The sequence below is a fragment of the Apteryx rowi genome, unplaced genomic scaffold, assembly GCF_003343035.1.
Source record: "Apteryx rowi isolate R43461 unplaced genomic scaffold, aptRow1 scaffold_32, whole genome shotgun sequence".
NCBI classification, from domain to species: Eukaryota; Metazoa; Chordata; class Aves; order Apterygiformes; family Apterygidae; genus Apteryx; species Apteryx rowi.
The window spans coordinates 1796817-1824553 of NW_020449641.1; the positions used below are offsets into that span (position 1 = coordinate 1796817).

At 38.6% G+C, this 27737-nt stretch overlaps 1 protein-coding gene across 3 annotated transcripts in view; it reads right to left on the reverse strand.

Moving 5' to 3' along the window:
* The window catches only part of ARMC9 (armadillo repeat containing 9), a 113360-nt gene that overhangs the window by 57748 nt on the left and 27875 nt on the right, over positions 1-27737 (reverse strand). Inside the window, exons 10-17 of one of the 3 annotated variants that reach the window (XM_026070968.1) lie at positions 26274-26372; positions 10031-10065; positions 8699-8810; positions 7147-7239; positions 5802-5892; positions 4743-4866; positions 2754-2893; positions 1843-1919 (exon numbers count right to left, since the gene is read on the reverse strand). In XM_026070968.1, coding sequence (XP_025926753.1) covers positions 1843-1919; positions 2754-2893; positions 4743-4866; positions 5802-5892; positions 7147-7239; positions 8699-8810; positions 10031-10065; positions 26274-26372 — 771 coding nt within the window. Of the gene's footprint in view, positions 1-1842; positions 1920-2753; positions 2894-4399; positions 4489-4742; positions 4867-5801; positions 5893-7146; positions 7240-8698; positions 8811-10030; positions 10066-26273; positions 26373-27737 lie in introns of those variants that run through there. The other 2 variants (XM_026070970.1, XM_026070971.1) reach the window with 2 other exon arrangements.

Genomic DNA, 27737 nt, shown 5'->3' on the forward strand with positions numbered 1-27737 from the left:
AACTACCATGTGCTGATTATTCCCCTCTGTTCTGAAAATGTATTTTTGCAAATCAATCTTGCCAAAAGAAAGAGAGTGAAAAAGCAGAAAAAGATGGTTCGTTTCTGACAGGCACTACTGGCAGTATCAAGAAATAGGAAAGGACATAAAGAACTGTGTCAGCAAGAACTCAGACAGACTTCAACCACTTGTAAGCTTAGGTGAGATGGCAAAAGTTATAAAATCATAAAACATCCTCCCACTCTTCACTGCCTGTTACTGTCCCACAGCAGAGGCAGTAAGGAGCTAGCAGCAAAGCTCTGTAATATTTTTAGTGAAAACCACCAGATCTGTCAAACTACTTTTATCAGCACTTATGTGATCCTTTGTGTTGGTCAATTGCCTTTGGGGCACTAAGATCTCCAATCATCACAGCTCATGAGGAGCTCCGCTGTCTATATCCTTGGAAAGATGAGCTAAGCTGGGAGCAGGGCAAGCAAGGAAAGATAAGGGACCAGGATTTACAAAAGGATTTTATAGCTTCTCAGAAAGTGCTCTTGGGTGCCAGGAGAGCTATCTTCTGACTTGATTTTGATAACAAAATTTCCATCAGCTGCACGGGTGCAAAAGGGGTTGTAAGCATGCATCCTCTAAGAGAAATTTCAGGGTCATTCTGAGATACAGATTTCAGCAGCACCACAATATTTTCTAATTACTTCAGTCTAGGGACTGGGATGTTATTTTGTGTTAGTATGTATTGTATTAACTTGTATCATCAAAAACAAAGCTAGTGAAATGGTCCAATAAAGGTATGYCAAGTTTAATTTTACTTAAAATTGTTAATAAAGAAGAGTTGATCTATGTTACATAGTGAATTTATAAAATGTGAAGCAAACACTTCATTGAAATTTATTCTTTATTTTTGGCTTAAATGAGAAATAACAATTAAAAAAACCTACAAAACTGATGATACACTTATCGTATATAAATCTGAGACCCCAGAGTTTTATTTTACTTTTAGTAAAAGTCCCAAAACACCCTTGCACAAGCATCAAGGAATCAGTCTAGAGTGTCCTGGCAAAAATTCTGCCTCCCTATGATTCCAACTTGAGAGAGTATTTGACCTCATTTTCTCCTGCCTTGAATTCTGCTCCAGGGTTAAAAAAGTGCCCCTCTGCAGAGATAGCTGAAGCAATGTGTTATGTAACAGACAGCAAATTTTTTCCAGAGTGATGTGTTGAAAAGCATTAGATAGAAATAAACTATCAATTTTAGCATTCTCCTCTGAGGTTGTTTAATTTAACATCTTGGATATAAGTGTATCTGGATACAGAAAAGAAACTTGGACCACAAAATGGGAAAGTGGCAGGTTAAATGAAGAGGTAGATGAAAAGATACCAAGGCCTGACTGTCACAAGTCCACTGCTTTCTTATAATGTTTAAAACTACTGGAAGATTTGCTTCTTTGTACCTGATGTTTTGCATAATGGCTTGCACCACACATTGTTCATCTCATGAACTAGCTAAGCTTGAGAGGATTTGGTATAAGATGACATTTAAATAGGATTAGAAATCTGCAAACAAGAATACATATGGATGGCATGATGACTATGCATAAGAGATTCATTTCTAGCTACCAACGTATGTTAAAGAAAGACATAATTATGCCTAGCAAGGTCAATGTCCAATTATATTACATAATTGTGAATTTTAGGAAAATTTCAGGTAACTTAATTATATGGGGTTCTAACAAGGGAAATGAAACCAATTTACTTTCTTTACATTTCTTCCTTTCTTCCTTTTTCTTTAATTATTAATTTTTCTTTCCATCTTTTCTTTGACCAAAGTTTACTGTACAAGTACCTCATGATTCTCATGGCCAAGAAGATCAGAGAGAACTTTGAGCACACGGTTTGCGATCTTTGCACACATTTTCTTTCCTGCAAAGGGAGAAAAGGTAAGTATGTTTGAAAAGAATATGAGAGATAAGAACAAGCTTCTTTCTCATTTCTTAAAACCAGTATTAAATATAATTAATTCAGAAGGAACAATGCTGTTCCTTGTTCCTGCCAAATGCTGCTCAGCATAACTCTGGTGAAATCAGTGGAGCTACTCTGGATTTATACAGATGTAATCTTGGCCAGGAGGCAATACAAATCTAACAAAAGCAAACACAGACATTATTTTAATTATGCCAAGCAGTCACTTTTTCATCCTTGCCTTGCTTTCCTTTTTAAAGGGAAACTTGCTTTAAGCTTCTTTTTAGTCTCTGGGGCACGGGCAAGACCATTACTTTCTTGGGGGGAATCTCCGCATTGTAAAAGCAGTGTTGCATGCAAGTATTTCATTCCCCTAGATAAAGCTTAAGCTCTTTGCCATTACTGATTAATTGAGTTCTGACTTTATTTTCTAAAACATGTCTCTTATACAAGTATGTATACAATGTCCTTTGAAAAGAGGACCTGGAACGTAGGAAAGGCTGTCCTGATGTATGAATCCAAAAAACAAATTTTGGAGGGCTCCACTGATTAACTTTTGTTAATTCTCTGGATTTTGGTCAAGCTAACCTCCATAGTTTGGGATTCTTGGGGAGGAGACCTGCACTAAAGCACTGGTTATGGCACTCAAATATCACTGGATATGTGGGTTCCTGCTATTAATTATAATCACTTGAAAGAATTCAGTAATATAAGGGGGGAAAAAAAGGGGGGGGGGATTTGGAATCTTCCCTATCCATTTCTTGGAATAAAATTGTAATTTGAAATGCAAGACACCTGCACTCCTCAGACAAAGATTCATGAGCAAGGCAACAGAATACTCCAGTGTGTAATCAGACAGGCAATCTGTATCTGTTAGAACATCAACCAGCCAGAAAATGAGCCCATCCCTGATCATTGCCGACTGCAGTGCACGCCTAGGATTTAAAAAAGACAAATGGATTTAGAATACATTTATAGTTACTACAAGTACATTAAACCCTGCTTCATCCACCTGCCATGCATTAGGCTGCAAACAAACAACCTCCCTCTTTTGGCAGAATCAATCAAACTAGTGAACTAACAAAGCCTGAAGAAATGAAAGATGCAGATTCCTGCACAGTTAGAGGAYTAAAACATTGTTGGATGGGGGGGGGGGAAGGTATTCTGGGATTTTTTTCTTTGAGACCTACAAACTGCTGGGGTAAGTTTCTTCTTTCTACCTAAAACCGCATTGTCAATTGTCTTCAAATTGTTAAAAGAAAGGCAGCCACACATAACAGACCCATAAAACAATTTAATTACTGCTTCTGCTATAGCACTTTGTACTGTTTGACAAATCAGATCTTTGCTTAAATCTATTTGCTCTTTTCTCTAGAGATTCTCACATTATGTAATTCTTGACTCAAATAATAGTTCCCCTATGAAGACCCTCACAAATGAAGCCAAAGAATTCTTTCTCTTAAAATTATATATTGCTAGAAAGGTCTTATTGAATAACACCATTTTTAATAACTTTATTTCTTATGGCCTGCAAGTCTACATTACAAAATCTGTAGTTCACAAAATGAAAGCAGATATTTTCATGGTCTTAGTACTTTCTATTTAGATTACTCCTGAAAGTTCCTAAAACTTTCTGGGTCCTGGATCTGTGGGATGGGTCTGTGGCATAGACTTAGGCAAAACAAGGGAGCACTCAACCCCACAGAAAAAAAATCCTCATGCCAAATATCTGGAATTAACCTTCYATAAGATTAACTGTTATTTTTCAGAAAATAGAAACTTTGAAATTTTAGTAGCATATTTTGCCAAAACATGCCTAGGCCCCAAAATTCAGCAAACTCTCCCGTACTATCAACAACYATTCTAATGGAAATTTCATTTTCTCTAAGATTGGCCATTTTACTTTTTTCTGGTTTAGGATTCCAATCAGTAGAGTATGTAGATTTATTCTCTTTCATTCTCAAATGGATATTAGGTTTCATGCCAGAAAGTGRTAATGAATCTTGCCCAAAGCACGTTTACATGTGCTTTATTCAGAGAAGTCCTAAATATGGCAAATGCAAAATCCCTCATTCTTCAAAAAACCCAAACAAACAACAACAACAAAAAACCCTTCTAGTCTTAATTTAGAAGAAGAAGATGGAAAATGACAAGAGCTAAATACATACATCTACCTCCTTACATTCAGTTAACTCTTTAGGACTGAATATTCCTCTTGGATACTGTGAAAACAGAGCTCCTAGATCAAATTTATCTGACAAATGAGGGCAACATCATGCCCTTTACTGCTTTCCCATGATGTTTCAGCATCTGAGTCAGACTGCTAATGCAAACATAAGAAACAAGACAGCCCATACATAGACAGTTCCAGAAAAGAAGATCAACAGGATGAGGATGAAATCCCTAAAAAACACATACAGAAAAGATACTAAAAATCTTACATATGGGAACGCAAGTCAGCTCTTTTTTCTATGTGAGATCTTCAGAACTTTCCATGTAAGATTTTCACTTTGGTTGCTCAGTTAAGCAATACATATAAAGCATGCAAAGCTATGGCAGGAGATACACATTTACTTGAGTCTTGAAAGCTGTTAGGAAGTCAGATTAATTCAGTCAGCAAAACTGAGTTCTCCTCCATAATAAATGATATGGCTTTCATCAGTCAYAGGAGGTTCTGATGATTGTTATGGGAAAATCAAGTGCTCTTCTTTCCTCCCTGAACAGAGCCTAACTAGCCTGCATTTCCTCTCCTGCTGTCACCACTGCCCGCTGTGCTTTCATCACCTGAGGCTGAATTTCTGCAGAGCCCCCAGAACATTCTCCCGTGTAAGGGAATCCTTGTCTTCAGCTTTCAGTCTCTCCTCCAGTATTCGCAGCAACTTTGGATTCTGAGAAAGGTAGAGACGACCTGGTGCAAAAAGTGATGAAAGAATAGATGCTGAGATAYCAGCCCATGACAGAAAAGCTCCCTCACCTTGGAAAAGCAAGCTGGATTGGCCTCAGTTTCTTCCTCACAAGCAACAATCTTGTGCCAAAACCCAAATCTGCACAAATGAACTGTCTAACAGACCAGCTGCATTCGGTCCAGCCACTTGTAGCATGAGGTCCCCACTTACCAAGTTAGTACCTCTGCTCATAACAGACAGAATSCACTACCTCCCTTTCAGTACACGCTTTCTAATCTATGAGAGAGCTCTGTATACTCTAGCAAAAGCACAGAGATGTCCAAAGAGCTCAGGAAAGTYAGGTGCCCTCCTGCTATTGAATGTAAATGGGATTTGGGTTCCTAACAATAATGAGTTCCTTCAGAAACACCAACCTGAGAGGCTAACATTTGAGGCAGGCAGAAAGACAAAGCTGCATATATACATAATCAAACAGGTAGCCCTGATAGTCAAAGATTTATTCAGGTGGGGACCAAGAAGATGCAACAGCAGCTGCACTAACTACTGCTGCACAGCCTGGTAGCAGGTCTGCCTACAGGATCTTTAATTAATGAAGAATATTCCCCTCCCCCCTTTTTTTAAAGCATCACTTCACTCACTACCCTCATGAAAAGACTGAAGACTATATTAAAGGCACCACCTCTGTAAGCTCCTATATAGACCACAAATTATCCAAAGACAAGAATGGCGAATACACAGGGTCAAAATGAAACCTTTCCAGCTACTGAAAAACTGTTCTGAATGCATGGAACAAAAGACAGTGAGTCTCAAGAAAAAGGGTGCAAGTAAGGCTCTAAATTTCCACATGCAGTGACATACACATGTAAAGTACCTATGAGCCAGCACTATATGAAAGTACCACCTCTTATGCAGTGGATCTCATCTCCTATGCAGTTACCTTCTCCCAGTGAAGCAAAAGCATTGATGAGCCTTGCCATATACTGTCTGACTACCTCACTCTTCGAATGTAATAATTTGAGGACACTTCTCTGAAAAAGAAAGCAAATGTAAAAAAAATCTTCACGAAGCAGGAAAATTCAAAGTTAGTTTTCTATACTGTTTTAAAAGCTTCAGCAAATTTTCACAGCAAACATTAGAATTATACTGCATATTGATATCTTAAAAATTGTCAGTATGATTTAAAAACTTCCAGTTTCTTATGGGGGTTGAGGAGAAGATAGAAAATGAACAAATAAGCAAATTGCAGCTGCCTGGCTCAGTCTGTTAAAGCACCATTAAGCTCCTTGGCACAAGATGAGAATTATAATAAACCAGCACCGTTAAAGAGGAAATCTAAAACTTACCACATTTAAGTTCATCAACAAAATTAACATTTTTGTAGTCACTGACCAAATATGTTACCTGAATAGGAATGCTTTTGCTTGACAACTAAGAGTGTGGGAAAGCAGCACAATAACTTACCAAGACAACCACATTTCAAGTTATTTTTAATCTAGTTTTACTCCTGGTGCTACCTATACATGATTTCTCTCTTACAGAAATTTACAGGCAGGAAAAACAGATTAATCATGCAAAGTTACCATTGCAATGACAATGGGAGYCACAACATAAAAAGTAGGCCAACTGCTTCAAACAACCAGGGAATTCAACTATGTAGAAAATTAACTATTATAAATAAACACTTTTGCTGGCAATAGTATTGGATTATTAATGGCTGAAGCTACCTTTCCAATCAACATGCCAGCTAATCCTCTTTGATAAAGAAAGGTAAAAATCCATTCCAAATTCACTGAAATACATTGTTGAACATGTGATTACAAGTACATAATTAGCTATTCTGTACAGGTTTTCTAAAACTGAAGTGTAATTTAGTTCTTATCCTAGATCAGTGAAATAGATTCAGTGCATCATCTAACAATACATAATCACTCAAAAAGAGACATAACATCTTACAAACAAGAGCCAGCTCCTAAGTAAGGRGCTCAGTGGGCTCCTGCTCAAGTCACAGGTATCAAGCACCAGGAGAGGTGCCTGGAGTACTGACAAACTTCTGTATGTCTACAAGAACTGTACGCACCTGCCAAGAGAGTCTAAATTGAGAATTCTTGTAATGCAAAGCCTTGCTCATCACGTTACAAGACTGGGATGCAGCAATTCAATATATCACRTGATTTTGGCACTACTACTTTTTTTTCCTCTCCAGAGAACGATAAGTTTCTGATCAGCACTTCACAAATGAACAGCATCACATACAACCTGGAGGAAAACCTCTTTCTGCTGACCTGACAATTGCTGTGGCAATCTAGGAGGTCATTACTGATGTACGCCTGCAGGACAGTGTCTCTCTGTTCTCCAGGATATGATGTTGTCAAGCGCTAAAATAAATAAAAACATAAATAAACCAGCCACTCAAATAAATGAACAGTATTGTGCATTGACAACGACTGAAAGATTTTAAAGGTTGAGATACCACAGTGAATTAATCCTCTTCTCATGGGGAGAAAGCATTCTACCTCTGCAGTCTAAGTGAAGTGAACTGACCAGACCTCAGCTCAGTGACCCATTACAAAACTGTTAATCAGAAGCTGTCAGTGTCCATACAAGATGGACTCAGCATTACTTCCCATAAAAGTTAAAAGAAGCTCCCCTAATAGCTACAGAGCTGGAACAAGATAGAGTGCACTTTTTTGCCTTTATATAAAACCTGCTGCACCCAACTAATGCATACTGTGTGGAGTTCTGGTTAGCATATCTTAAAAATGGTGTAGTGGAGTTGGAGAAGGTGAAAAGCAACTGAATTGATCAAGGGGATGGAGCAGCTGCCTTAAGAGCAGAGACTAAAAAACTACAATTTCTTGTTTTGGAAAAAGGAAGGCTGAAGGGGACACAATCAAAAATTTACAAAAATCATGAACATGGAATTGCTGACCTTATCTCACACCACCAGAACTAGGAGCACTCGATTAAACTAGTAAGAAATAAGTTTAAAACAGATAAAACAAAATGCTTCTTTGCATAACAGGTAGCAACCTTCTGAAATTTGATGCCACAGGAAGTTGTAGAGGCAGAGAGTATTAGCAGGTTCAAAAAGGCACTAGACAAATTCATGGACAACAGGCACATAAAAAGGATACTAGAAGGACTCTGGAAGGATATATCCCCAACAGCCCTAACCTATTGGTTCTAGATGCTGGGAGAGTACAAAGGGAATGGACCGCAGAAAGGCGCTAGGGCCACATGCTCTTCCTAAAACATCCGAGAGAGAATACTGGGCTAGAGGGGCCACTGGTCAGATCCAGCAGATGTTTCATATGCAAAAATGGACATTGAAGCTTGATCAGAATTTCACTATTATCATCATCTTTCATGTCCATCGCTTTGATCCCATCAGCTTCCTTTTCAGCAGGAAAATGCAAGTTCCTGTTGTCACTTTGTATTCTTCCAAAAATATCATTACATTATCTGAGTCAACCAAAATGCAGGCTCTTGTAGAGTATCTTGATTACAAAGGAAAACCGGTGATTAGTCAGGTACTTCTCTGATATAGCAATACTTACACAAACACCTCATATGCATTTCCTCAGAAATTATTTCCACTGAAGATCTCAGTATCTCCCCTCTGGCTTTCATCAGACAAAGGGGACAACACACAGCTACTGCCTGAGCTTTCTTCATCATCTCAAGAGCCCAGCAAACCTCACTGACAGAGAGAAGCTGCCTGTAACACTGACCTGCTCACCAGAAAAATCACCTTGTCAACAAGATAAGATTTTAGTTCAGGACCGCTCCAGAAGGGACCTAATTCTTTACTTCTATGGAGGCCACCTCACTTACCCAGCGCAGGGCCTGCAGTAAGAAGGCCTTGAGACGATCATTCCCCATAATTAAATCTTTCTTCAGCTTCTCATAATCCAAAGAGGGCAACAACGGCACATCCTGCATCTTCCTACAATGCAAATGGGAAAGAGACATTTGTCAAAACTCCCTCTCTYCTTATTCAGAGGTAGCTGATGTTACTGAAGTGAGAAGAGCCAAAATGGGAAGTTTGCTTCAGGGAAAGAACTTCCCCACATTTTCACACCTTTGTAACTTCTATTATCTTTACCAAGTTAGAATAACAGGACTTGAAACAACTTTTTAAATTTGGACTTATTTTTTCACCTTGTGTGCAGCTCATTTGTCACTATACCTTGCTGACACTAAACTGTGAAAATTACCCAATTGATGATCCAGCTTTTTAGTGGCATAGAACAGCTATCAGATCAGCAATACCCTTCTTCACCCTTTGCAGACCACAAGGACATGCAGCCAGCAGCTTGTAGTTCTCAGCATGTCATACACAAACAGCGTAAGAAGCTGCAGCTCCAGCTTCACTCCTGTGCCCTCATGCACTCAGCAATGTCTCTTCCAAAGCAAAGGTGTTAGGCTGAACAGATTTCTATAGGCTTCCAGTTGGACCATGCTGGATTAACATAAGACTTAATACAGGACCACTTTCCACGTACCAGTACAATCCTGTTATTCTGAGTCTTAACACTGCAAGGCAAGGTTCACTTAACAAAATTGCTTTCAATGATTTAATTTTAACATTAAAATATATTTTACCGAAACAATTTATAGTCCTATCTCCCTATCCTGCCACTTTGCAAAACAAATTTTAAAAGCTCTGTGTGATAAAATTGTCCCTTTATTTATCTTGTAAAAAACAGAAGGATCAAAAAAAAAAATACCCTTGCCCCAGATATACAAACTCTGTTCTGTCTTACGGGCCAAAAATTACTAAATCAGTGAAAGATGAATCTTGGAGCACACAAAAATTCAGCTTACCAATTCCTCCTTTTCCTGGATTTGTGAGAAGCAAACAAATTACAACAATAGGACTGCACTGTGCGGAAATGGTAAAGAAAATATAGCAGCCAAGTCACAGGTGCAGAGTGGCAGATTTATCGGATTAGCAACATCCTGCTGAAATTAGGGTGTTACCAAACCTGCCCAGAAGAATACGGACACAGCATTTGCATAGTACGTTCACTGAGATCAGAGGAAGCACACGGAGCACAGAGAATGAGAGATTCCCATTTCCAGACAACTGGCAGTGCGCTTCGATTTGCCGTCCCTCCTTCCACATGCTACAGATAAACAAGCAGCTCAGCAAGAAACACTTACACAGGGGCTAAAGATGCTCTTAACATTGTAGAAGCCTGGATCAGAAAAAGAAAGAAAAGAGAAATCACAGCAGATTAGTCCAAATTTCACACCAACAGTGTTATTAATGAGGTTCACAGTGAACTCTCTCACTGAGGTTCCGCAGTTCTTTTGCTACAAAAGCTACATTGCAAATTAGAAACTTCCAATGTTTTTCTTTCTTTTCCCTCAGAGTGAATCACAGGTTAAAAACCTCTTTTGTTATGACTTGGCTATATTATCTTCACCATCATACTCCAAAAAATTACCTATACTTGAGGTATCAAGAAAAAAAAAAAAAAAAGTTGGTGGCAGGGACAAAAGGGAGGAGAAACTAACCTACAGCCACTGCCTGGGCTACCATCCGAAGCCCGCTGAGGAAGATGAAGACCTTTGTTAAACACACTTATTGACTTCAAAATTTTTAATACTTCAAAGCTGCAATACTTTTCTGTTGGAGAACTTCAACAGAGTTATAGCAAATTTTGATGCTGTAATATATTTCAATACTAATATTATTGGAGTGCCTGTTGCTATAAATATATACATATATATATATATAAAACTGTAAATATATAATTATAAGGCTATCTATTCAAGTACAGACAAAAATGATAAGGAACAGCACACCATTTCTCAGTGATTCTGCCTAGGATGAGTTCAACTTAAACCCGGGTGTTTCCTGTCTGCTGCAGCGTGACAAAGAATGCAGGCAGGCACCATGGTGGCACAAGTCAGAACTTACGAATATCAACACCATATAAAAGTTATTCACTTTAACAAATATTTTTTCTAAAGGTAATTGTCAGTGAGCCAGGAAAAAGCAATTCTGGCATAAATGTGTTTCATATCATGCATTCTGATGTCAACTACAAGCCATATTCACAGAATATTCAGTGTCTTCTTTTTGTGTTGACCTCCACTCACTTTCTAAAAAAAAAAATCTCTCATTACCACTTATTCCTTTAAAACTGGTCTTCTCCTCTAACCTAGCCTCTTTCAAGGGGAGCTATGTAGTCAATGTCTATTGTCAGATTTAAAGCTGAGGGATTTAGAAGACAAAAGGCATGAAATACCATAGAGAATATTGAATTACACCTGCTGACATGTTCTTGAACACATTAGGTTTCACAAGGCTCATGGGTATCCTTCGTAATACAAGGAACTGCTCTCTTCGAGGTGAAATAACCTTATACACACATTGGAAGGCATTTAATATTATGTTTAACTCAATGAATGACTTGTACACAATAGACAATTAACAGGTCTTGCACTTCAAAATTAACCTGTCTTGACAGCAGTTCTCTCACTTTATAGTTTATTTTACACAGCCGAAGCCTTGCAGAATATCATATATACCTACACTGTTCCTCCCTCACTTACTTGTATTAATTTTTTATACCGCTTTTGATAATTATCAAAGTTAACTTTTGTTTAAGCAAAACTCTTCTCTTGTTCAAAAACTATCATCTTGTACCTGAGTGCCCAATGAAATCCCAAATCATTTTTATTGCCTTCCTCAGCATCTTCCTGCCTTAAAGGAAACAGGGAGGAAAGTGACTTTCTAGTATGTTAAAGCATGAGAAATGACAGGGCCCTTGAAGATGAAAAGACAATGATGAAAAGATGATGAGACAAAGAACAGTAATGAGAAAAGAAATAGAGCAGGTCACTAAGAGTGAACAGATACATATAAAAGCTCTATGCTTCTCCAAAAAGTCCTTTTTACCCAATACTTCTTGCTGCCTTAAAAAGAAAAACGCATGTTCCAACCAAAACCAAACTAAAGGACACAGAACTGGTGAAGATGCACACATGCATCATCTTTCCACACAAATAAAACTCTTTTGGGTAACCGTAAGGTTTATCAAGCTTTTATAAATTTCAAACTAAAGAAACTTCAATTGGAAAAACATTAGGATTTTCAAAATCAATCAGATCAAGCAGGACTCTGAAAGTCCTATTAATCCCCAAATTTATTTTTAAGCAGGCAGATGAAGCACAGTAAAACATTTAGTAAGCTTTAGCTCTATAGCCTACCTCACATCCAAAAAGTACCACAAAATGAGGCAGACCCTATATTTGAGCTCTGAGGGCAAGACCACCTAGACAGAGAGACTTCTTGCCCAGCACTCACTTTTCTAATCAGACTCAAGTTGATCAGTCTCTAGAACCTGGACAGGATGAAGGTAGTTTCCTTAGGCCTTTGGTGTCACTGGAAAACAATTATTTCTGCAAAATAAGTTCCTAGCAGTTGATACGCAACTGTAACAACTTTGCTACAAGTGCTCCCGTTTTGGAATTTGTTTAGGCCTGTGTTTTAAATAATTTTACAAGAAGAATTGCAGTAAACACTGCTAGAGAATTATACTTCTTCATTTCTTTCTTTCTTTTTTTTTTTAAATTACATAATCCAGTAGCTCTCCTGTGGTTTACAGGACTATAATTTCAGAGGCCATGCTACTTCTGGACAGACAATTGAGATGTCCTCTGAAACACAGAGCCATACAGCATGCTGAGAGGACAGTATCACGTGCTCTCCACCTATCGCTAACCAGGTCTAAAGAGATTTTCAGTTATTTTAATTTTGGAAAAAGTGATACAAATACAGTACCACAAAGTGCTGTTCATTCAATTTAACATCTAGCCATAGACCCTCAACTTCTCTTCTTCTTATCTTAGCTTTTAAAGAGGAAAGACATACCCATGCTACCTTCTTCCCCACCTCAGTCCCTGCTCCTGAGAATCCCCTTCACCACGCCAGACCCTCAAAGCTCTGCTACCTTGCGATGCTTTCTCCTCACCCCCTGCATCCCTCCTCACACTGTGGCCTCTTCAGCTCCTGCTCCCAGACTCCTGTCACCGTCACTGTCTTGCTGACACCACTCTGCACCCATTCCTTGACTGCTTCTGTTGCCCCCTTCCAGCAGCACCAGCTTCCAGGGGTGCCTGCCCCAGCACACAGCTTAAGCTAATAGCCTGACAGACCATAATGGTTTGTACCAAGCCCCATGGCTCATCTTTAAGGCTGGTGGACTTCCCCAGTTGGGCAGCAATGGTCTAAGTAATAGAAAATGGACTGGATTATGGACTTGAGTGGAAATTAAGGCATAGGGAATATGACCATACTCTACTGAGAACTTCATAGCTTCCTTCAGATAAACTTTCTGAATGAGAAGAAATACAGAGCCTAAAATTTCGTTCTGACTTAATACTCCTATTCCTTAAGCAGAGTGCTCTTCCCCTCCTCACAAAGCACCCTGCCCCACATGAACCTGGGAAGAGCAAATGCACATCACAARTTTTCTCCGATTCAGCCTGCCAAAGCAAACAGCCGGCAACCCCGCTACCTCAGAGCCTCCTTTCACATTTCACTAGGCAGATTTTGTTTGCTTGCTTGTTTCCATTTCTCCTCGTCGGTATTGACCTGAGATGTCCCAATATCAGGATATTTGCCTAGTTAAATATCTTTGCATAAACTTACCAAAAAAGCTCGGTTAAGCTCTAGCTCCTGGCCTGTGCATTACTTAACACAATAGGAGAACAAGGCATCAAATACACCTGGGTCCTGTAAAGCAGCCCTTGGGTTTGCTTAATTGAGGTAAATGTGCTCCCAAGTCAAGCCATATAATCTGGACAGCGGAAAAAAGCCATTTTCTTTGCCATTATCTGTGCACACAGTAGCCTCAAGGTCAAGGTTTSACATGCATTACTTCTGGCCATAGCGCCAGCTTAACCACCCTTTATCTCTCTCAACATATTGGTACCATGGAAAGCAAAAACAAGAGACTTTTGGAAGCATAAAGTCACCCCATTAAAAAAACTCATACCAAAACTCTCCTTTTGTCCAAGTTCTTTGCAAGCTTTAGCCATACGACTTCAAAAACAGATTGCTATGCTGCAAATATACTTAAAAATGTGAAGTCTTTTAAAATGATTTTTAGACACAAAGGGATACATTTAACTGAGGGAAAGACTAATATCCAAATCTYGACTGACTACAGTTTGGGCTACTTTTTATAATGAAGTCTACAGACTGGGCAGGCAGAAAAGACCCCACTTCAGCCTTTTGGGTTTTGATCTTCACCATTCCTTTATTCTCTTTCCTGGTGTTCATTCTTAAGCCTAAATGCTGAACTTGGATAGCTAATCATTTCTGTGGCAATAACACAGAAATTCCAACTGTACTGTGTTTTTGAGAGAGAAGGTATTTGGATGCAGGAGACAAACAACAACTGCTTTTAAATAATTGCAGAAGTAAAATCACCAAGTTAAGTACTTTATATAGAGCACTTTGCATTCAGAGACCTCAAAGCACTGTACAGTAAATAAGCTCTTAATATTCCTGTGTGGCAAAAAGAAACATTACAATTTTCACTTTCAGGTGATGAAACCAAGGCTATAGACAGAAAGTCAAGTAGAGTCAGTGGCACTGCCGAAAGATAACTTCTTCCTTCCACATCCTGCTTGATAATCTCCGGACAAGGCCTTGATCAGCCAATTTTACCAAATATACATTGCTCCTCTTTAGCAACAGTTTTCTCAGATTCCAAGGATTTGCTGTCAGGAGACACTTTAAGACAGGTATTTTCTCCTAAGGCCTTTTCCCAGTCTTACCTTTCCCGGAACGGGTTAGACACTAATCCGACCTTTTGAATAACGACATTTTGTAAACTCCCAGTCAATGACTGTGAAAAACATACTGCATATGGGACTTATCTGTTGTACATGACTCTCGACATTCAGGGAACTTTATCTTGAACAAAATAATTTTCACACAAAACCTATCTTGGGACAAGACAAACTTCTGTAATTAAAACACAAGCAGAAACTAGGTGTCTTAAAGTAAGGAAATAAAAACACAGCCCAAGCATAGCTCATTCTGGCAGGATCACAGGGTATGACTTATGTTTGCGTTAGTTCTTGCCAAAGCCAAACCAGGTGCCACATTAAGTAAAGTACTTTTGTCACAAYGCAGATTAGCTACAGATGGCAGCCCTTCATTTTGAAGGGAGCGATGCATGAATATGAACAGCATGGAGTAAAACAAAAAAGTTCAAAGGGGGAAAAAAAAAAAATCAATATTTGTAAAAGAAAATAAACGCATTTCATGTGCAAGCCAAAACCACAAGTGATTTTATCAAATACTATAGCCCTGTATTCAGACCAACTCCTCTACGTTATTTGATGTATATATTCATAACATGCTGAAGCCTAACGCTGACAGCCAGATTCTGACCTCAGTTACCACTCTGAAAAGGTGCGGTAAAAATTCAGTTTAAATTCAATGTAGATTCATAATTAAAAATCAAAGATAGCCAATGAATATGTGAAGAGTGAAACCAAAGTTTGGGCTAATTTGTACAAATCACTAGAACTCACAAAACTATGTCRAGCTCATTTACTATATACTAGTGACAACCAAGCTGCTACATGCAGCCTAGGATGGGTTGGACTCTGAGCTTGTGTAATCTGGCACATCTCTACTGGGGCTATGCAAATTTATTTCACATGAAGATCTGCAAATGTTTTTCATTAATTTGCTGTTCTTGGTTTTCGCTTTTTTTTTTTTTTAAACTATACTAGAGATCTGCTGTTATGAAAGCTTCCTACTTGGCATATAAAATAGCTTCTCTAGGATGTCTTAAGTACACATAAAAAGTCACATTGTAATACTATGTGATAATATAATGATACCTAATGACAGAAAAAAATAAAATACTTCGTATAAACAACTATGTGATAATGTAATGATACCAGATGACAGAAAAAAAAAAATACTACATATAAACAATGTGGAGACAGGAAGGAAAATAAACTATGTATTCAGCAAATACCCCAGAATCAGTCAGACAGCTTTAAAAAAAAAAAAGAATTTTTAAACAATTTTGCAAGTTATTACGTTCTGCATTATATAAAATTGTATTTAACTAAGGCTACCTGCATAAACACAAAACTTTTCTTTTGCAGCGGTAACGTCATTCCTAATTTCTCATCTGTAATCAATCTTTCTCAATCTTAAAATAGACTGTTGCGAAAGGGAACAGAATGTTAAACGTCAAGCAAAAGGTGTCCTGTATGATCATTCACAGCATCAATGGGAACAGGATGCTTGATGCAGATCTTTTAACCGATMTTTTAACACGGGTGAACGTGGCTAGTACTCACTGGGTCAAGATTAACAGAAGCAATAAGGAACAGCCCATTGCATTCAATAATTCTGTGATTCTATTTCTCAAAACAAAAGGTTGTTTTAAATGGGAAGCTGAGTGCACACAGGGGTTACTATAGTTTCAGGTGAGGAATACATTTGAAAAAAAGCACCRTTTTTCTTTAAGTGTGAAATCTTGTTTTACCCAAAGAGAAGGGGAAAATATATAAACATGGATGATTTTTAAGAATACTTACTGAAATTTTTTTTTAGAAGAGGTGTCAATCACTTCTATGACTTGATTACATCCTGGGTTACTCAAAAGTAGACTCATTTCCTTTCGTTACAAAGAATGCACTGACTATGGGCAAAATTAGATACTTATGGTGTACTTGTAATATTGCCAGCATACAAAGTTCCATCTGGATTACAGAAGGCACAGGCAGTACGCAGAATACTGTTTTGCTTTTTCAGTTTTCAGTGAAAGAGGATCCATTTTAATTGTATGAAACAGTGTGATAACCTGAACTACAGAGAGAAAGTCTCACTTTACAGGTTAAAATTAAGAATACAAATACTTAAAATTATAAGATACACCACTGAGAAGAGCACAACTCGGTTTGYTTTATTATCTCAAGTAACAAAACTTATCTGGGTGTTGTGGGATCAGTTAAGTGTTGGCACTCTTCAAAGACATCACATTCTATATACACAGACATTCACGGGGAGGAAACAATTGCTTTCTGCACATTATAAAGCAGCTGTGTTTCATGTAAAAGTTGTGGCAAAGCTGCTCTTTTGTTGCCATGCTTTGTTACATGTATTATGAAGCTGTAAGTTTACTCAGAGTTTTTATGTTCTCCATGCAGAAGTTCCAAACCTTGTACATTTTTGGCTCTTTATAAACCATACAATTAATGTCATAACAAGTTAAAATACAAGGAAAATTGTTAGACATTATGAAAGGAAGAGAAATATGGACTGTGACAGGCTGCAGCAGGCAATGTGAAAGGATATAAAGATATAGACACTTACATATTCGTCATCACAAGGGCTCATAGAGTAATATCCCTTTATGGGGAAACAGGCACACATTAAAATAAAGAAGATTAAAAAAACAAGTTAACAGAAATAAATCACAGAGAAATGCACAGTTCTAAAAAACAACAAAGTAAAATTAGCTAAAGATTAACAGACTACTAGCTTTGAAAAGAAAAGTATAAGCAACTTCTTCTCCCATTCCACGTAGTTACGTTTTAGCACTGAAATTGGGGGGTATCTCTAGGGTCTTATTTATAATACAAGTTCTCCTTCCRACACCTGGCAAACATATCTAGTCTGCACATTTTCCAGTATAACTGTCAGTTAGAATAGCTTCATACCAAGCACTGACACATTTATGGAGATGGATGAATTATGTTGTTGACTACACTGAAGCAGCTAGACAGAGAGATACTAACGAACATCATTTTGATCAGAAGACCTCAGCTTCTGAGAAACTAGCTTTAAGTATTCTCCATACTTACTTTGGTTGGAGTTTCTCACCAGCGCATAATGAAAACTGAGAAAAAACATCTGAGGTGTTTCAACAACGCTATCTACTCCTCGTTCCAGAATGCTCCAAGGCTAAACTGAGGCAAGGTCTCTGGAAGGAAGCCTAAGATTTAGTTACCCATAAAGTGAACTTAAATAAAAACTGGGGATAAACCCTGCTTTGCGCAGTGTAATACAAATATGCTGTGTACTCTTTACTTAGACTAAAATATTTAACTGATTTAAACTTACAACAGGTTGATATCAGCCTTAATTCAAAATAAAAAGTATACAGTRCAACACAACGAAATATAACCAACATTAGCTATTCTACTTCTAGGGTTTTTTTGTGGCAAAGCTGCCAATACTTACTTTAGAGGACATATTTCTGCATATGAATAAGCACTAAGCAAACACTATATTTAGYAGAATCCTTTTTAAGAGACATATACAGCTTTACGTTGTTCTCCCCACAGAAGGTATGAGAACCTTGCGACTCTTCMTTGTGAGGAGGAAATAATGTTCACTGTATTCTTTAGCAAAATTTAAAATCCTGATATTATTCTTTGTATTACTGTCACCCCCAGAATTCTCTGCTGTGGATGAGTATTCAGCTCTCCCAGTGCTATGCACACACAGACAGTCCCTGACTAAGACAGTTTAAATTTAATYTAAGACAAAAGACAACATGGATAGAGACCAGTAAGTGAGCAAATGAAACCAGCAGATAACCTTTAGCAYGACAGGAGGAAGTTTTAACACACTCATGATCTGAACTGGTGAAAACGTCTGTAGGCATCAAGAAAAAGATGACGTTAAAGGAAGAATTTGAGGACAGAACAGGGTAACTTTGTGGAAACTGCTACAGATGACAACATCTTACCTTTACAGATCAGGATTTTATGCAAACACAGAAGATGCCCAGTTCACTGCAGGTGGTAGTTATATGCGGAAAAGGCATCACATACTGTGTCAGCAGAAAAAAAGAACTTCTCTTTGTTTACATGAGAAGACAGGTTGTTTTTTTCTGAAGGTGGCATGAGAGGTCGCATATWAGAATCATCCCATAGGCAGGGAGGGAGAAGACATGTATTTCATTCTGAGAAAGGCTTAGTTATGGTAGATGCTGTTTGCTGTAATGTGCATTTTGTTTCGAAATGAAAGAGGGTGCTTCCACATAATGCTTGGTGAATCCTCTCTGAATGGTTAATAATAACAATAATAAAAAAGACTTCTGTTACCATGTCTCCTAGGTATCATGTGGGCACCTGGTGCAGAAAATATTTTTACAAATAAGAAATAGAATGCTTGCCACCAACTCTTACAGCTTGATGGCATGCTCACATTTGAAATAAAAAGCATGCTTGAGGAAAAAATTGCAATCAAAGACCACAAGAAAGAAAGAGGTCATGCTAGTCTTCACAGATATCCCAGCAAATTCAAAAAATTGCATTTGAAAATCTTGTTTACAAACAGTTTGTAAGCATCAGCCTAACTTTATAGAAGAGTTGATGTCCAATGAAAGAATTAAAAAATATTTTTTTTTCAAAGCTTCATAAGAGCTGTGCCAAAAGAGACCTAAAACTTGCTAGGAAGATAAGTACAACTAAGTGGAATTACAGGTAAACATAACCAGACTGCAAAAAAACAACAAATAGCAGTGAAAACACAGCAGGCGTTCATTCCATTCCATGACAGAGGGAAAATATATGCGATCAATTATATAGCTTGCTAGTCACAGAAAGATTCCCCAGTTAAGACACAACTCAACAATTGATGGAACCTGCACATCTAGAGAAGAACTTCCTGTAATGTACTCCTACCTTTAATCAGAAGTTTACGAAAACTCAAGAATTCTTCTCCCATCATAAACATCCCTTTCACTAGATGATGCATAGATTTCTGTGATCATGTGTTTCAAGATTAATGTATTTTAAAATGGGCATTTCAGAAAAATCACAATGACTGATGAATAACTGTCACAAAATCTCCATATAGTATAGGACAAAAAGTACTACATTAAACTGTTTTTTTTTGTTTAGAATGACTGTAACAGGGTCTTTTGTCATGTAATTTAAGATAATGTAGAAGTTGAATTTCCTTCTTGGGTCTTACTCTGACRAAGAACAAAGACTTTCATTTTACCTTGTTTAACTAATGTGTGATAAAAATCCTAATGAAGACAACAGTTACAGCTTTAATGTATGTTACCTGGCCAGAATAGTTCTCTCCCAGTTCTTCTGACTGAATTTTCCTGATTACACATTAATGGCAGGGAGAACATTTGTATTCTCAAACTGTATTTGAACCAGACAGAAAATAATCTTTGGCCTAGAACCAGTGTTAGAAGACTAAATTCTAATAAGAGCTGATCATGAAAAAGCTTGATCATAAGAGACACTGTACTCTTGAAAATACTCCTATTGAAAGACTTTCCCCTTCTTAGAGGTTTTCAAAACTCAGCTAGACAAAGCCATGGCTGATCTGATCTAGAAAGCCCTGCTCTCTAACTAAGCCTGTCTCTGACTGAGCCTTGCATGCCAAGTATCAATACAAGAACAAATTTTTACATCTGAATTACGACACATTAGTGCAAGTGTTTACCATTACAGACTAACAGTCTCAAGGACAGGAGACGTATCTTCTGCAAGGCACAGAGCTGAAGCAGTACAGCCAATTTTGCTCAGCTAAAAGCCATAAACTCAGTCTTGTGATGTTTTGACTACTAATCCAAGAAATTCCAGGAAGGTGCGCAGTCCAACTCAAATCAGAAAATCTGTTCGCGGGTGTAAGACCGAGCCCATGCTCAAGAGCTACATTGGATGAGGAATGAATGCACAATGCTTTGGAGGGCCAAATCCAAGCTGATAAAGAGCCAGAATCCTCTTGGTTTCATGGTGTGTGTTAAACAGACAGTTGCAGGCATCAAAAGACTACAACTCATGTTTCCTACCCACCAAACAGATCACTATTAGAAAAAAAAAAAAAAGAAAGTAAGACCTCACATGAGTCAGCTCAAGAGTATTAAAGATATAAGGGACCATATTAGAGAACTACATTTAAAAACATTCTTTTTAAACTTACCCACCATTACCCATATCAGTTACCTGTCCAAATGAACATTAGGAAGTCAAGAATCGGATTAAATCTTCATATTAACATTTCCTTCAACTCATCAGAACTGGTGCTTTGACCTCCTATTCTTACACCCAGACCTTTTGCTCTGACAATTCTCTAAGGTTTCTTATCTCCCAATTCAGACCATGCATGTCAAAAGACATGATCGAAGATGGGGATAACATTCAATTGCAACTAGGAAAAAAGCCTTAGAGAAGCCCAAGGAATATCTCCCAGTTGTAACACAGTACTGTGGCCTCTTCCCCATTCCATGCACCAGATGCATCCTGTTAATGGCTTGTGAATTGGGCTCACAAGCCAACCCAGGAGGTCACAGGGCAGGCRAGAGGCATAAAGTTGTTCTGCAAAAGAATGAGATCCAAGCCAGCTTACAGGAGAACACAAGGCAACAGTCAACACTAGAAGCCCTGTGCTTGCTAAGTAAGGTTTTGCAGATACAATTACACTGGGAAAGTCTCCTGGTTAAGGGACGTCACTGCTGCAGTCTTAAAGCTAGTTTGGTAAGGAAGTCTAGTTCCGGGGTTTGTCCTCCTGAGAGGAATTTCTTCCAATATGAAAGGACAGGCCTTCCACCACAGAGGAAAAAACAGAAAGTAAACATTTGTACAATAACAGCACACCTTAATAAGTGACACATGCTACCCTTTTCTAATCATAAAGCCTTCAGGTCTCAGGCTTTAAATTACACACTACTACTTTCCTGACATTAAAAAAAAATAAAATAAAATAATTGGGTACAAAGTACAATGCACTGGGAACAAAATCAAGTTTGCAGACAAATAATGCTACCAAGGATATAATCCAAGGCATAGTCTTTAATTTTCTTGGGCAATATTTCATTTTGGCTATAGCACTGGTACAGTCCTCCTTCCCAGTATATCCTTAAACTACTAGCGTAGTGTACCTGATTTGACAAAACGTACTGTAGAGCCCTGGTCTGGATCTCGGAGCATGATGCTGCAATTTATTAGCAAAGGAATGTCAGCTGTGCACTGAGCTGCAGATTTGTAACTTTGCGATAACTACAAAACGCCTCTTTGCATTAGAAAGGCATGATAGTTTCTTTTCCTTCTAAACACAGTTCCTAAGTATACCTACACATGAGACCTCAAGGGGAAAAATTAAAAAAAAAAAAAAAAGAAAAAAGGCATGGTCTCCTAACCGCCCTTGGTATCTTCATTACCCAGTGAAGGGCACGAGCACATATGCGTTACTTCCAGCAGCACTGACAGCTTTAGCAACTTCTGCTCTCACAACCTGCTACCAAACTTGGATCCTTCCCTGAGTTATGCCAGTGCAGCTGATTGCAAACTTAAGCATCCCCTCCTTCCCAACTATCTAAGTTAGCTGTTACTCAAAGAAATGCATGTCTAGTCATCCCTGAGGTAAAAGTGATAAAGATTTATGGCTGCATATAAGTTCAACCAGAAAGGAATTTCCTAGCTAATGATTTTCTCTTCTGCTAATCTATTTAGAGACACTGATCAGTCAAAACTAGTTTATTTAGAGGTCCGGCTGGTCCTGACACCAGTGATGTCAGTAAGACAGGATCAAATCCTGAATACTCAAAGCACAGGTAAGCTACAAAGGTTTAATCAGTTTTGTTGGCAAAGTGAAAGTGAAGTCACATTGTATTTAATGCCTGCAAAAAGTCTTTAGAAAGGGACTAGAGAATTTCTTTTCTAAACTCTCACTTATGCTGCCTACACAGTGACCTAAGGGCGAGGATGCGCATAGGAGCTGCCCCTCTGCTGGTCTCCTCCCTCCCCTGTTACACACCTGACTGTCCCTTGCAGCAGCAGGAGTTTTGTCAAATGGAGTAGCTGGAAAGACCATACTCCAGTATCTCTGATCAGTTTAAACAGCGAAGGGACCTTCCAACACAAACCCAGCACAGACACTGCAAACTCATGTTACTACGTAGCCCTGGTCACAATGCCTCCAGCTTTATTCCAAAACTTACCTGAAAACCTGAAACCACTTAAGGACAGAACAATAACATCTAAGTGTATAACAATGACGTATTAGGAAATTCTTAAAGAAACAGTAATGGGATGCTTTAGCAGCCTGGTGGCAAGCTGTGTGAATTTGGTTTTTAGTCAGTCTCTTCTGGCTTCCTGAATCAACAGAGCCAGGGAGTGGTGAGAAGTATTTTGGGATGATGATGATGGTGGTGGAGTCTCATTTTTCTTCTTAGAAGATTGGCTATATTTTTTTTTCTTGTTATATTTATGTTTCTACATGTTTGCTGTTCATGTATCCAAAATAATCATGAGAAGCGCAACTCTTTAAATGGGAAACAATCAAGAAAACATTATCAATCAGCAGAACAAAAGGATCAGATCAGGAAACCTTTCCATGATGCAGTTAAGGTCTACAGAGAAGACTGTGATTAGCCCTGTCCCCAAAACTTGGCTAATGCCTCAGAGAGCCTAAGTGTGTGGGTCTGTTTATACAAACAACACTAGATTGCAACCACAGTAACTACTATAACCTCACTGTCAAGAAGTGAGGAGTGACTTAAACCAGTCAAGGAACCCTTGAAATAAATAGACTGACCGCTATAGTTGTCCTGGTCTTTCACTAGAACCCTGTTGGCACAGCTACTGCATCAAAGAATGTGGGTGGGAGAGCCCTAAACTCACACAGACACAATGATGTTAGTAAAGCCTAGTATAAAAATACATATGACTGTGCCAGAAGAAGATAGCTTTACTGAGTTTAACCTAGCCAATCTGAGTCAGAAGGGAGGCACAAATTCCTTCCAGGAGGTGTGGCAAAGGCCCTTTCAGAGCACACACGCCTTTAGACGCAGTTTTGGAGAAGTAGGAGTAAATAAACATGATGCATAGGATCAACAGTCATTTCACAGGAAAGCTTCTTTCAGTAGAAGGGAACAGAGGCAGTATGGCAGGAAGAGATTATCAGTGGTCATGTAACCTGCCCTTTTGGAGGACCAGCCAAGCATCAGTCATTCCTGATAGAGGGTACATGTGTCTATCCCGCTCTTAAAAAACTTCCAGTGACAGAGATTCTTGCTCAAATACTGTGTTTATACACTGCTGCTTACTCAACTCTTCAGTGATCACTTATGGGTCTTAAACTTCTTAAAGTCCCTTTTTCATGGAGAATCAAAGAGGTGCCTATACTTAAAAGCTAAACTGCACAAAAACAGATATCTCTGCAAAAATAGCATACGTGATTGGGGCACAGAAAGACATCTGCAAACTAGCAATAATCCACCCAATTTTTGTCAGTGAAGAAACCTTCAGCCACTTTTGCACTCTCTACAGAGTGGATAAAGAGACAACTCAGCACCTTCCATAAGGATGACATTCTTTTCTTCCCTCTGCCCRTCTCCCAAAAGGGTTTAAATGATCAGAGGGTCAATATATCTCTGACAGAAAGAAAAGAAATAATAATAGTGAAACACTGGGCAGCCAGTGCAACTTGGAAGTGTGGAGAAAAAAGAGAAGCCTTGATGCAAGCGAAGAGCAGGAACAGACAGAATAGGCTACGTTGCTGTTACGGAATGAATGATCTTAGTACAGGGAAGGGGAGCTGGGAGACATATATAACTCAAATATCAGAGAGCAAAATGCAGAAGACAACTAGGGTACACAAAGCATCATCCTGGAAAGCCATTGCCAGGGACAGAGGGAAGACCTCAGAAAATTGTGGGTTAGAAGATGTGGGGGGATCATACTTTGGGGTGGAAGAGGGCATAACCATTCACGTTGGACACGGTATAAATTTGAGGACAGAGGAGTTACAGACAGTCCCTGATGTACAGGTAGCTGACACACAGAAGTCCTGGACTCCTTCCTGACCCCCCGGGACATTCAGCCTGCAAAACCCGCTAAGACTGCCACCTCCTAAATACATTGCAAGTTAGAGAAAGAAGTTCTGACCCCGAAGATAACAGTGAAGCGAGGGCATTTAAAACAGCTTGAAGAGCAATGAGCAATATTTAGCTCTGAAAATATTAACATACAGAAAAAATAAAGGGAACATTTTTATAATCTCCTCATCTTTCTGTAACAGATTTTCAAGGGGAATGAAGTGTACCCATAGTGTCACTGTTATTAAAAACTTTGGCTAGAACAAGGAGCAAGAGTCATTCTTTTTTTCTGCTTTTCCTTTGACAATTCACAAACTATCTTACTATACAGTAAGTATAGATGAATGCCTCATGGCAAAAATAATAATTGCAAATCATGATTTTGGTTTGTCTTTCTAAAGTAGTGGCAAACAATTTTTTAATATTGAAGTGTTTGAACACAATTTTCATGTTAATACTTATTTGAAAACCATTCAGCTAGAAAAAAATTCAACAAAGTATTTAAAAAGTTTGTGCCACTGAATGATGCTTATGCTAGACCATATAATAATTTAAATTTCACAGGTACAGTTTCATAGTCACTAGAAACTACCCTAAGTTGCTTCTGCTGCTGAAAAAAAGAAGTCCCATCTCCATGTTGGCAGAAGAGATGGAGCAGAGCAGAAATAGGAACAAGTAGCCAGAAATAAGCAGAAAGGCAAAACTGCTTCTTTCAGCAGCAGTGCCAGCTTATAAAGTGTCTGTGAAACTATTACTTCAGTTGCAGAAAGGCCAACTTTGAACTGGCACTCACACTTTCAAAATTCCACTAAACACACAAATTTCTGTTCCCAACTGGCCCTAAATGAGGCAGAGAGAGATGGTATGGAAAGATGTATTAGGATTCCACTGCAACCATCTGAAAAGGAGCAAGAGGCAGGTGGAGTAGGAGGAAAGACCCCTAGGCATCCTGGGCTGCTTATCAGTAAGATCAAGGGTCCTTACATATGGAATTAAGCCCATAATGTAAACCAGCAGGGTGGTTTAGGTATATCCTCTAACTGCCAATCTAACAACCAGCTCTTACAAAGAAGAGAAGTCCCTCTCCCTCTTTCCTTTTACAGTCTGTGGCCCTGTTTTCTCCCTTGCACTGATGCTCCTCCTTTAGCTGGCTAAACCAATTCACCCTAGGGTCATAAGAGTATCACTGGCAGCAGAAAGAAACAAGCATGTGTCCAGAGCTGAGCAAAAATACCCCTTTTTAGCTAAACTAAATTGGCTTAGATGTGCCATCAAACCCCACTCAAGACATTAACCTATGTTTTCGTAACATTCATTTAGCATTTAAGAGATACACAATTCACTCTGTTATCCTAACAGTAATCATACATATGCAGCTATGACTGTGCAACTGTCACATTCACCAGCATATGAGATCAACAATCTTCTGTCTTGCCATATTCTTAGGCAAGCTTGGACATACTAAGTTTTGTCTTTTACAATCTCACATCCCTCGTTCAACACATAACTGGTATTGTCTTTTACAGATAGCTACTACAAAAAGAGCAAATATTAATACTTACAGTTCCAGGCCTTGTGAAGTCAATACTGTGTGCTACACTTTGTCTCATCTGATTGCTAAACAAGCGGACACAAACACTTTGAAGATATTCTGGTGTGATCTAAAAATTAGGAAACATACCAAGAGAACAGGATTATATAAGACTTGCACTTTGTATCAGTCAAATGCTTGTATACTATATATTTTTTTCTTTTTAAGGGCTAGAAATCACAGACCTCAGACTCATCGATGGAAGTACAAGGTGTATACTGCAAACTACAGTTTTGTTCAGAAATTAACAGAACTATGAACTCTTTTCACCTGGGAATAGTTAGGCTATTTACAAGACTTAYTCTAAACACCTCCTCTCAGAGAGTCTAGAAGAAAGACTGACACAAATGTTTGTATACACATTTTCCTCATTTAGAAAGGTAAGTTCTCCAACAGTAAGTATGAAGTGGTTTTACACTTTAGACATAGGCAAGGGTATGCTGAAGTGTTGTCTATCTAAAGAGTAGAGCTTAGATCGCTCAATTGTACAGAAAAGAGAATAAAMATAAGTTATACAGTACAGGACTGTGTTTCAATGCAAAACATCTCAGTGTTTTTAGGTTTTTTTTGTTTTGGAAATCTATACCACAGTAGAGTTGCCTAATTCCAGAATAGTCATTGACTTCCCCAAAACAGAGGTCAGAAGACTGAGATTAAAGAAATGCTCAATCCTCAGCACCTCTTGCTGAATTTAAAGACTCTCAGATCTGGACACCCCACCCCTGCCAACTAAATGTCTTTTTGGAAGCCAAGAAGCTTACTCATACATCTCCAAGAAGCCCATACCATGGTATCTTAAACTCTAGCAGCAGCAGAAGAGCTCTTGGGATCTCCAGCAGCATCCACATAGTGTAAAATAAGTATTCAGGGGAGAGGGGAAAGGGAAATAGGGACACTTCTGATATTTGCTGACCTACAGCGAGACAACAAAACCCTTCAAATTCAGAATATTGTGATTTCAATATGATTTTATTCAGTGCCCAATTCCACTTTGTATTCAGAAAAAGTGACAGAAACCAAGATTCATAAAGAAAGAGCACCATCAGCTGGACACACTTGGGAAGGATCAAATGACTGCCCAGAATAAGGCTTACAGAGGAAATCAAACAAGCATCCGCAACAAAAGATAACCAGCGCTTAATTCCTCCACCACAGAACGTAAGAAGATATTGCTTTGGAGAGCACTGAAGTATGACATGGGAGGCAGCATATGAATGACTAGGTTTTTCTTACTGTTTTCAAAGCTCATCTGAGCGGATACCTTTCCTAATCTGCTGTAAAGCAGCATCCACACCTACAGCCAAATTCTACCATGCAGTAGTGACGTGCACAGCCAGTGATCCCAAATCTCAAGTAACAAACCACAAGATCTTCATGTTGATGATAGAGGAAGGTGCGTACTGACACATCAGCAGGCAGCACGGGAACTCCAAGG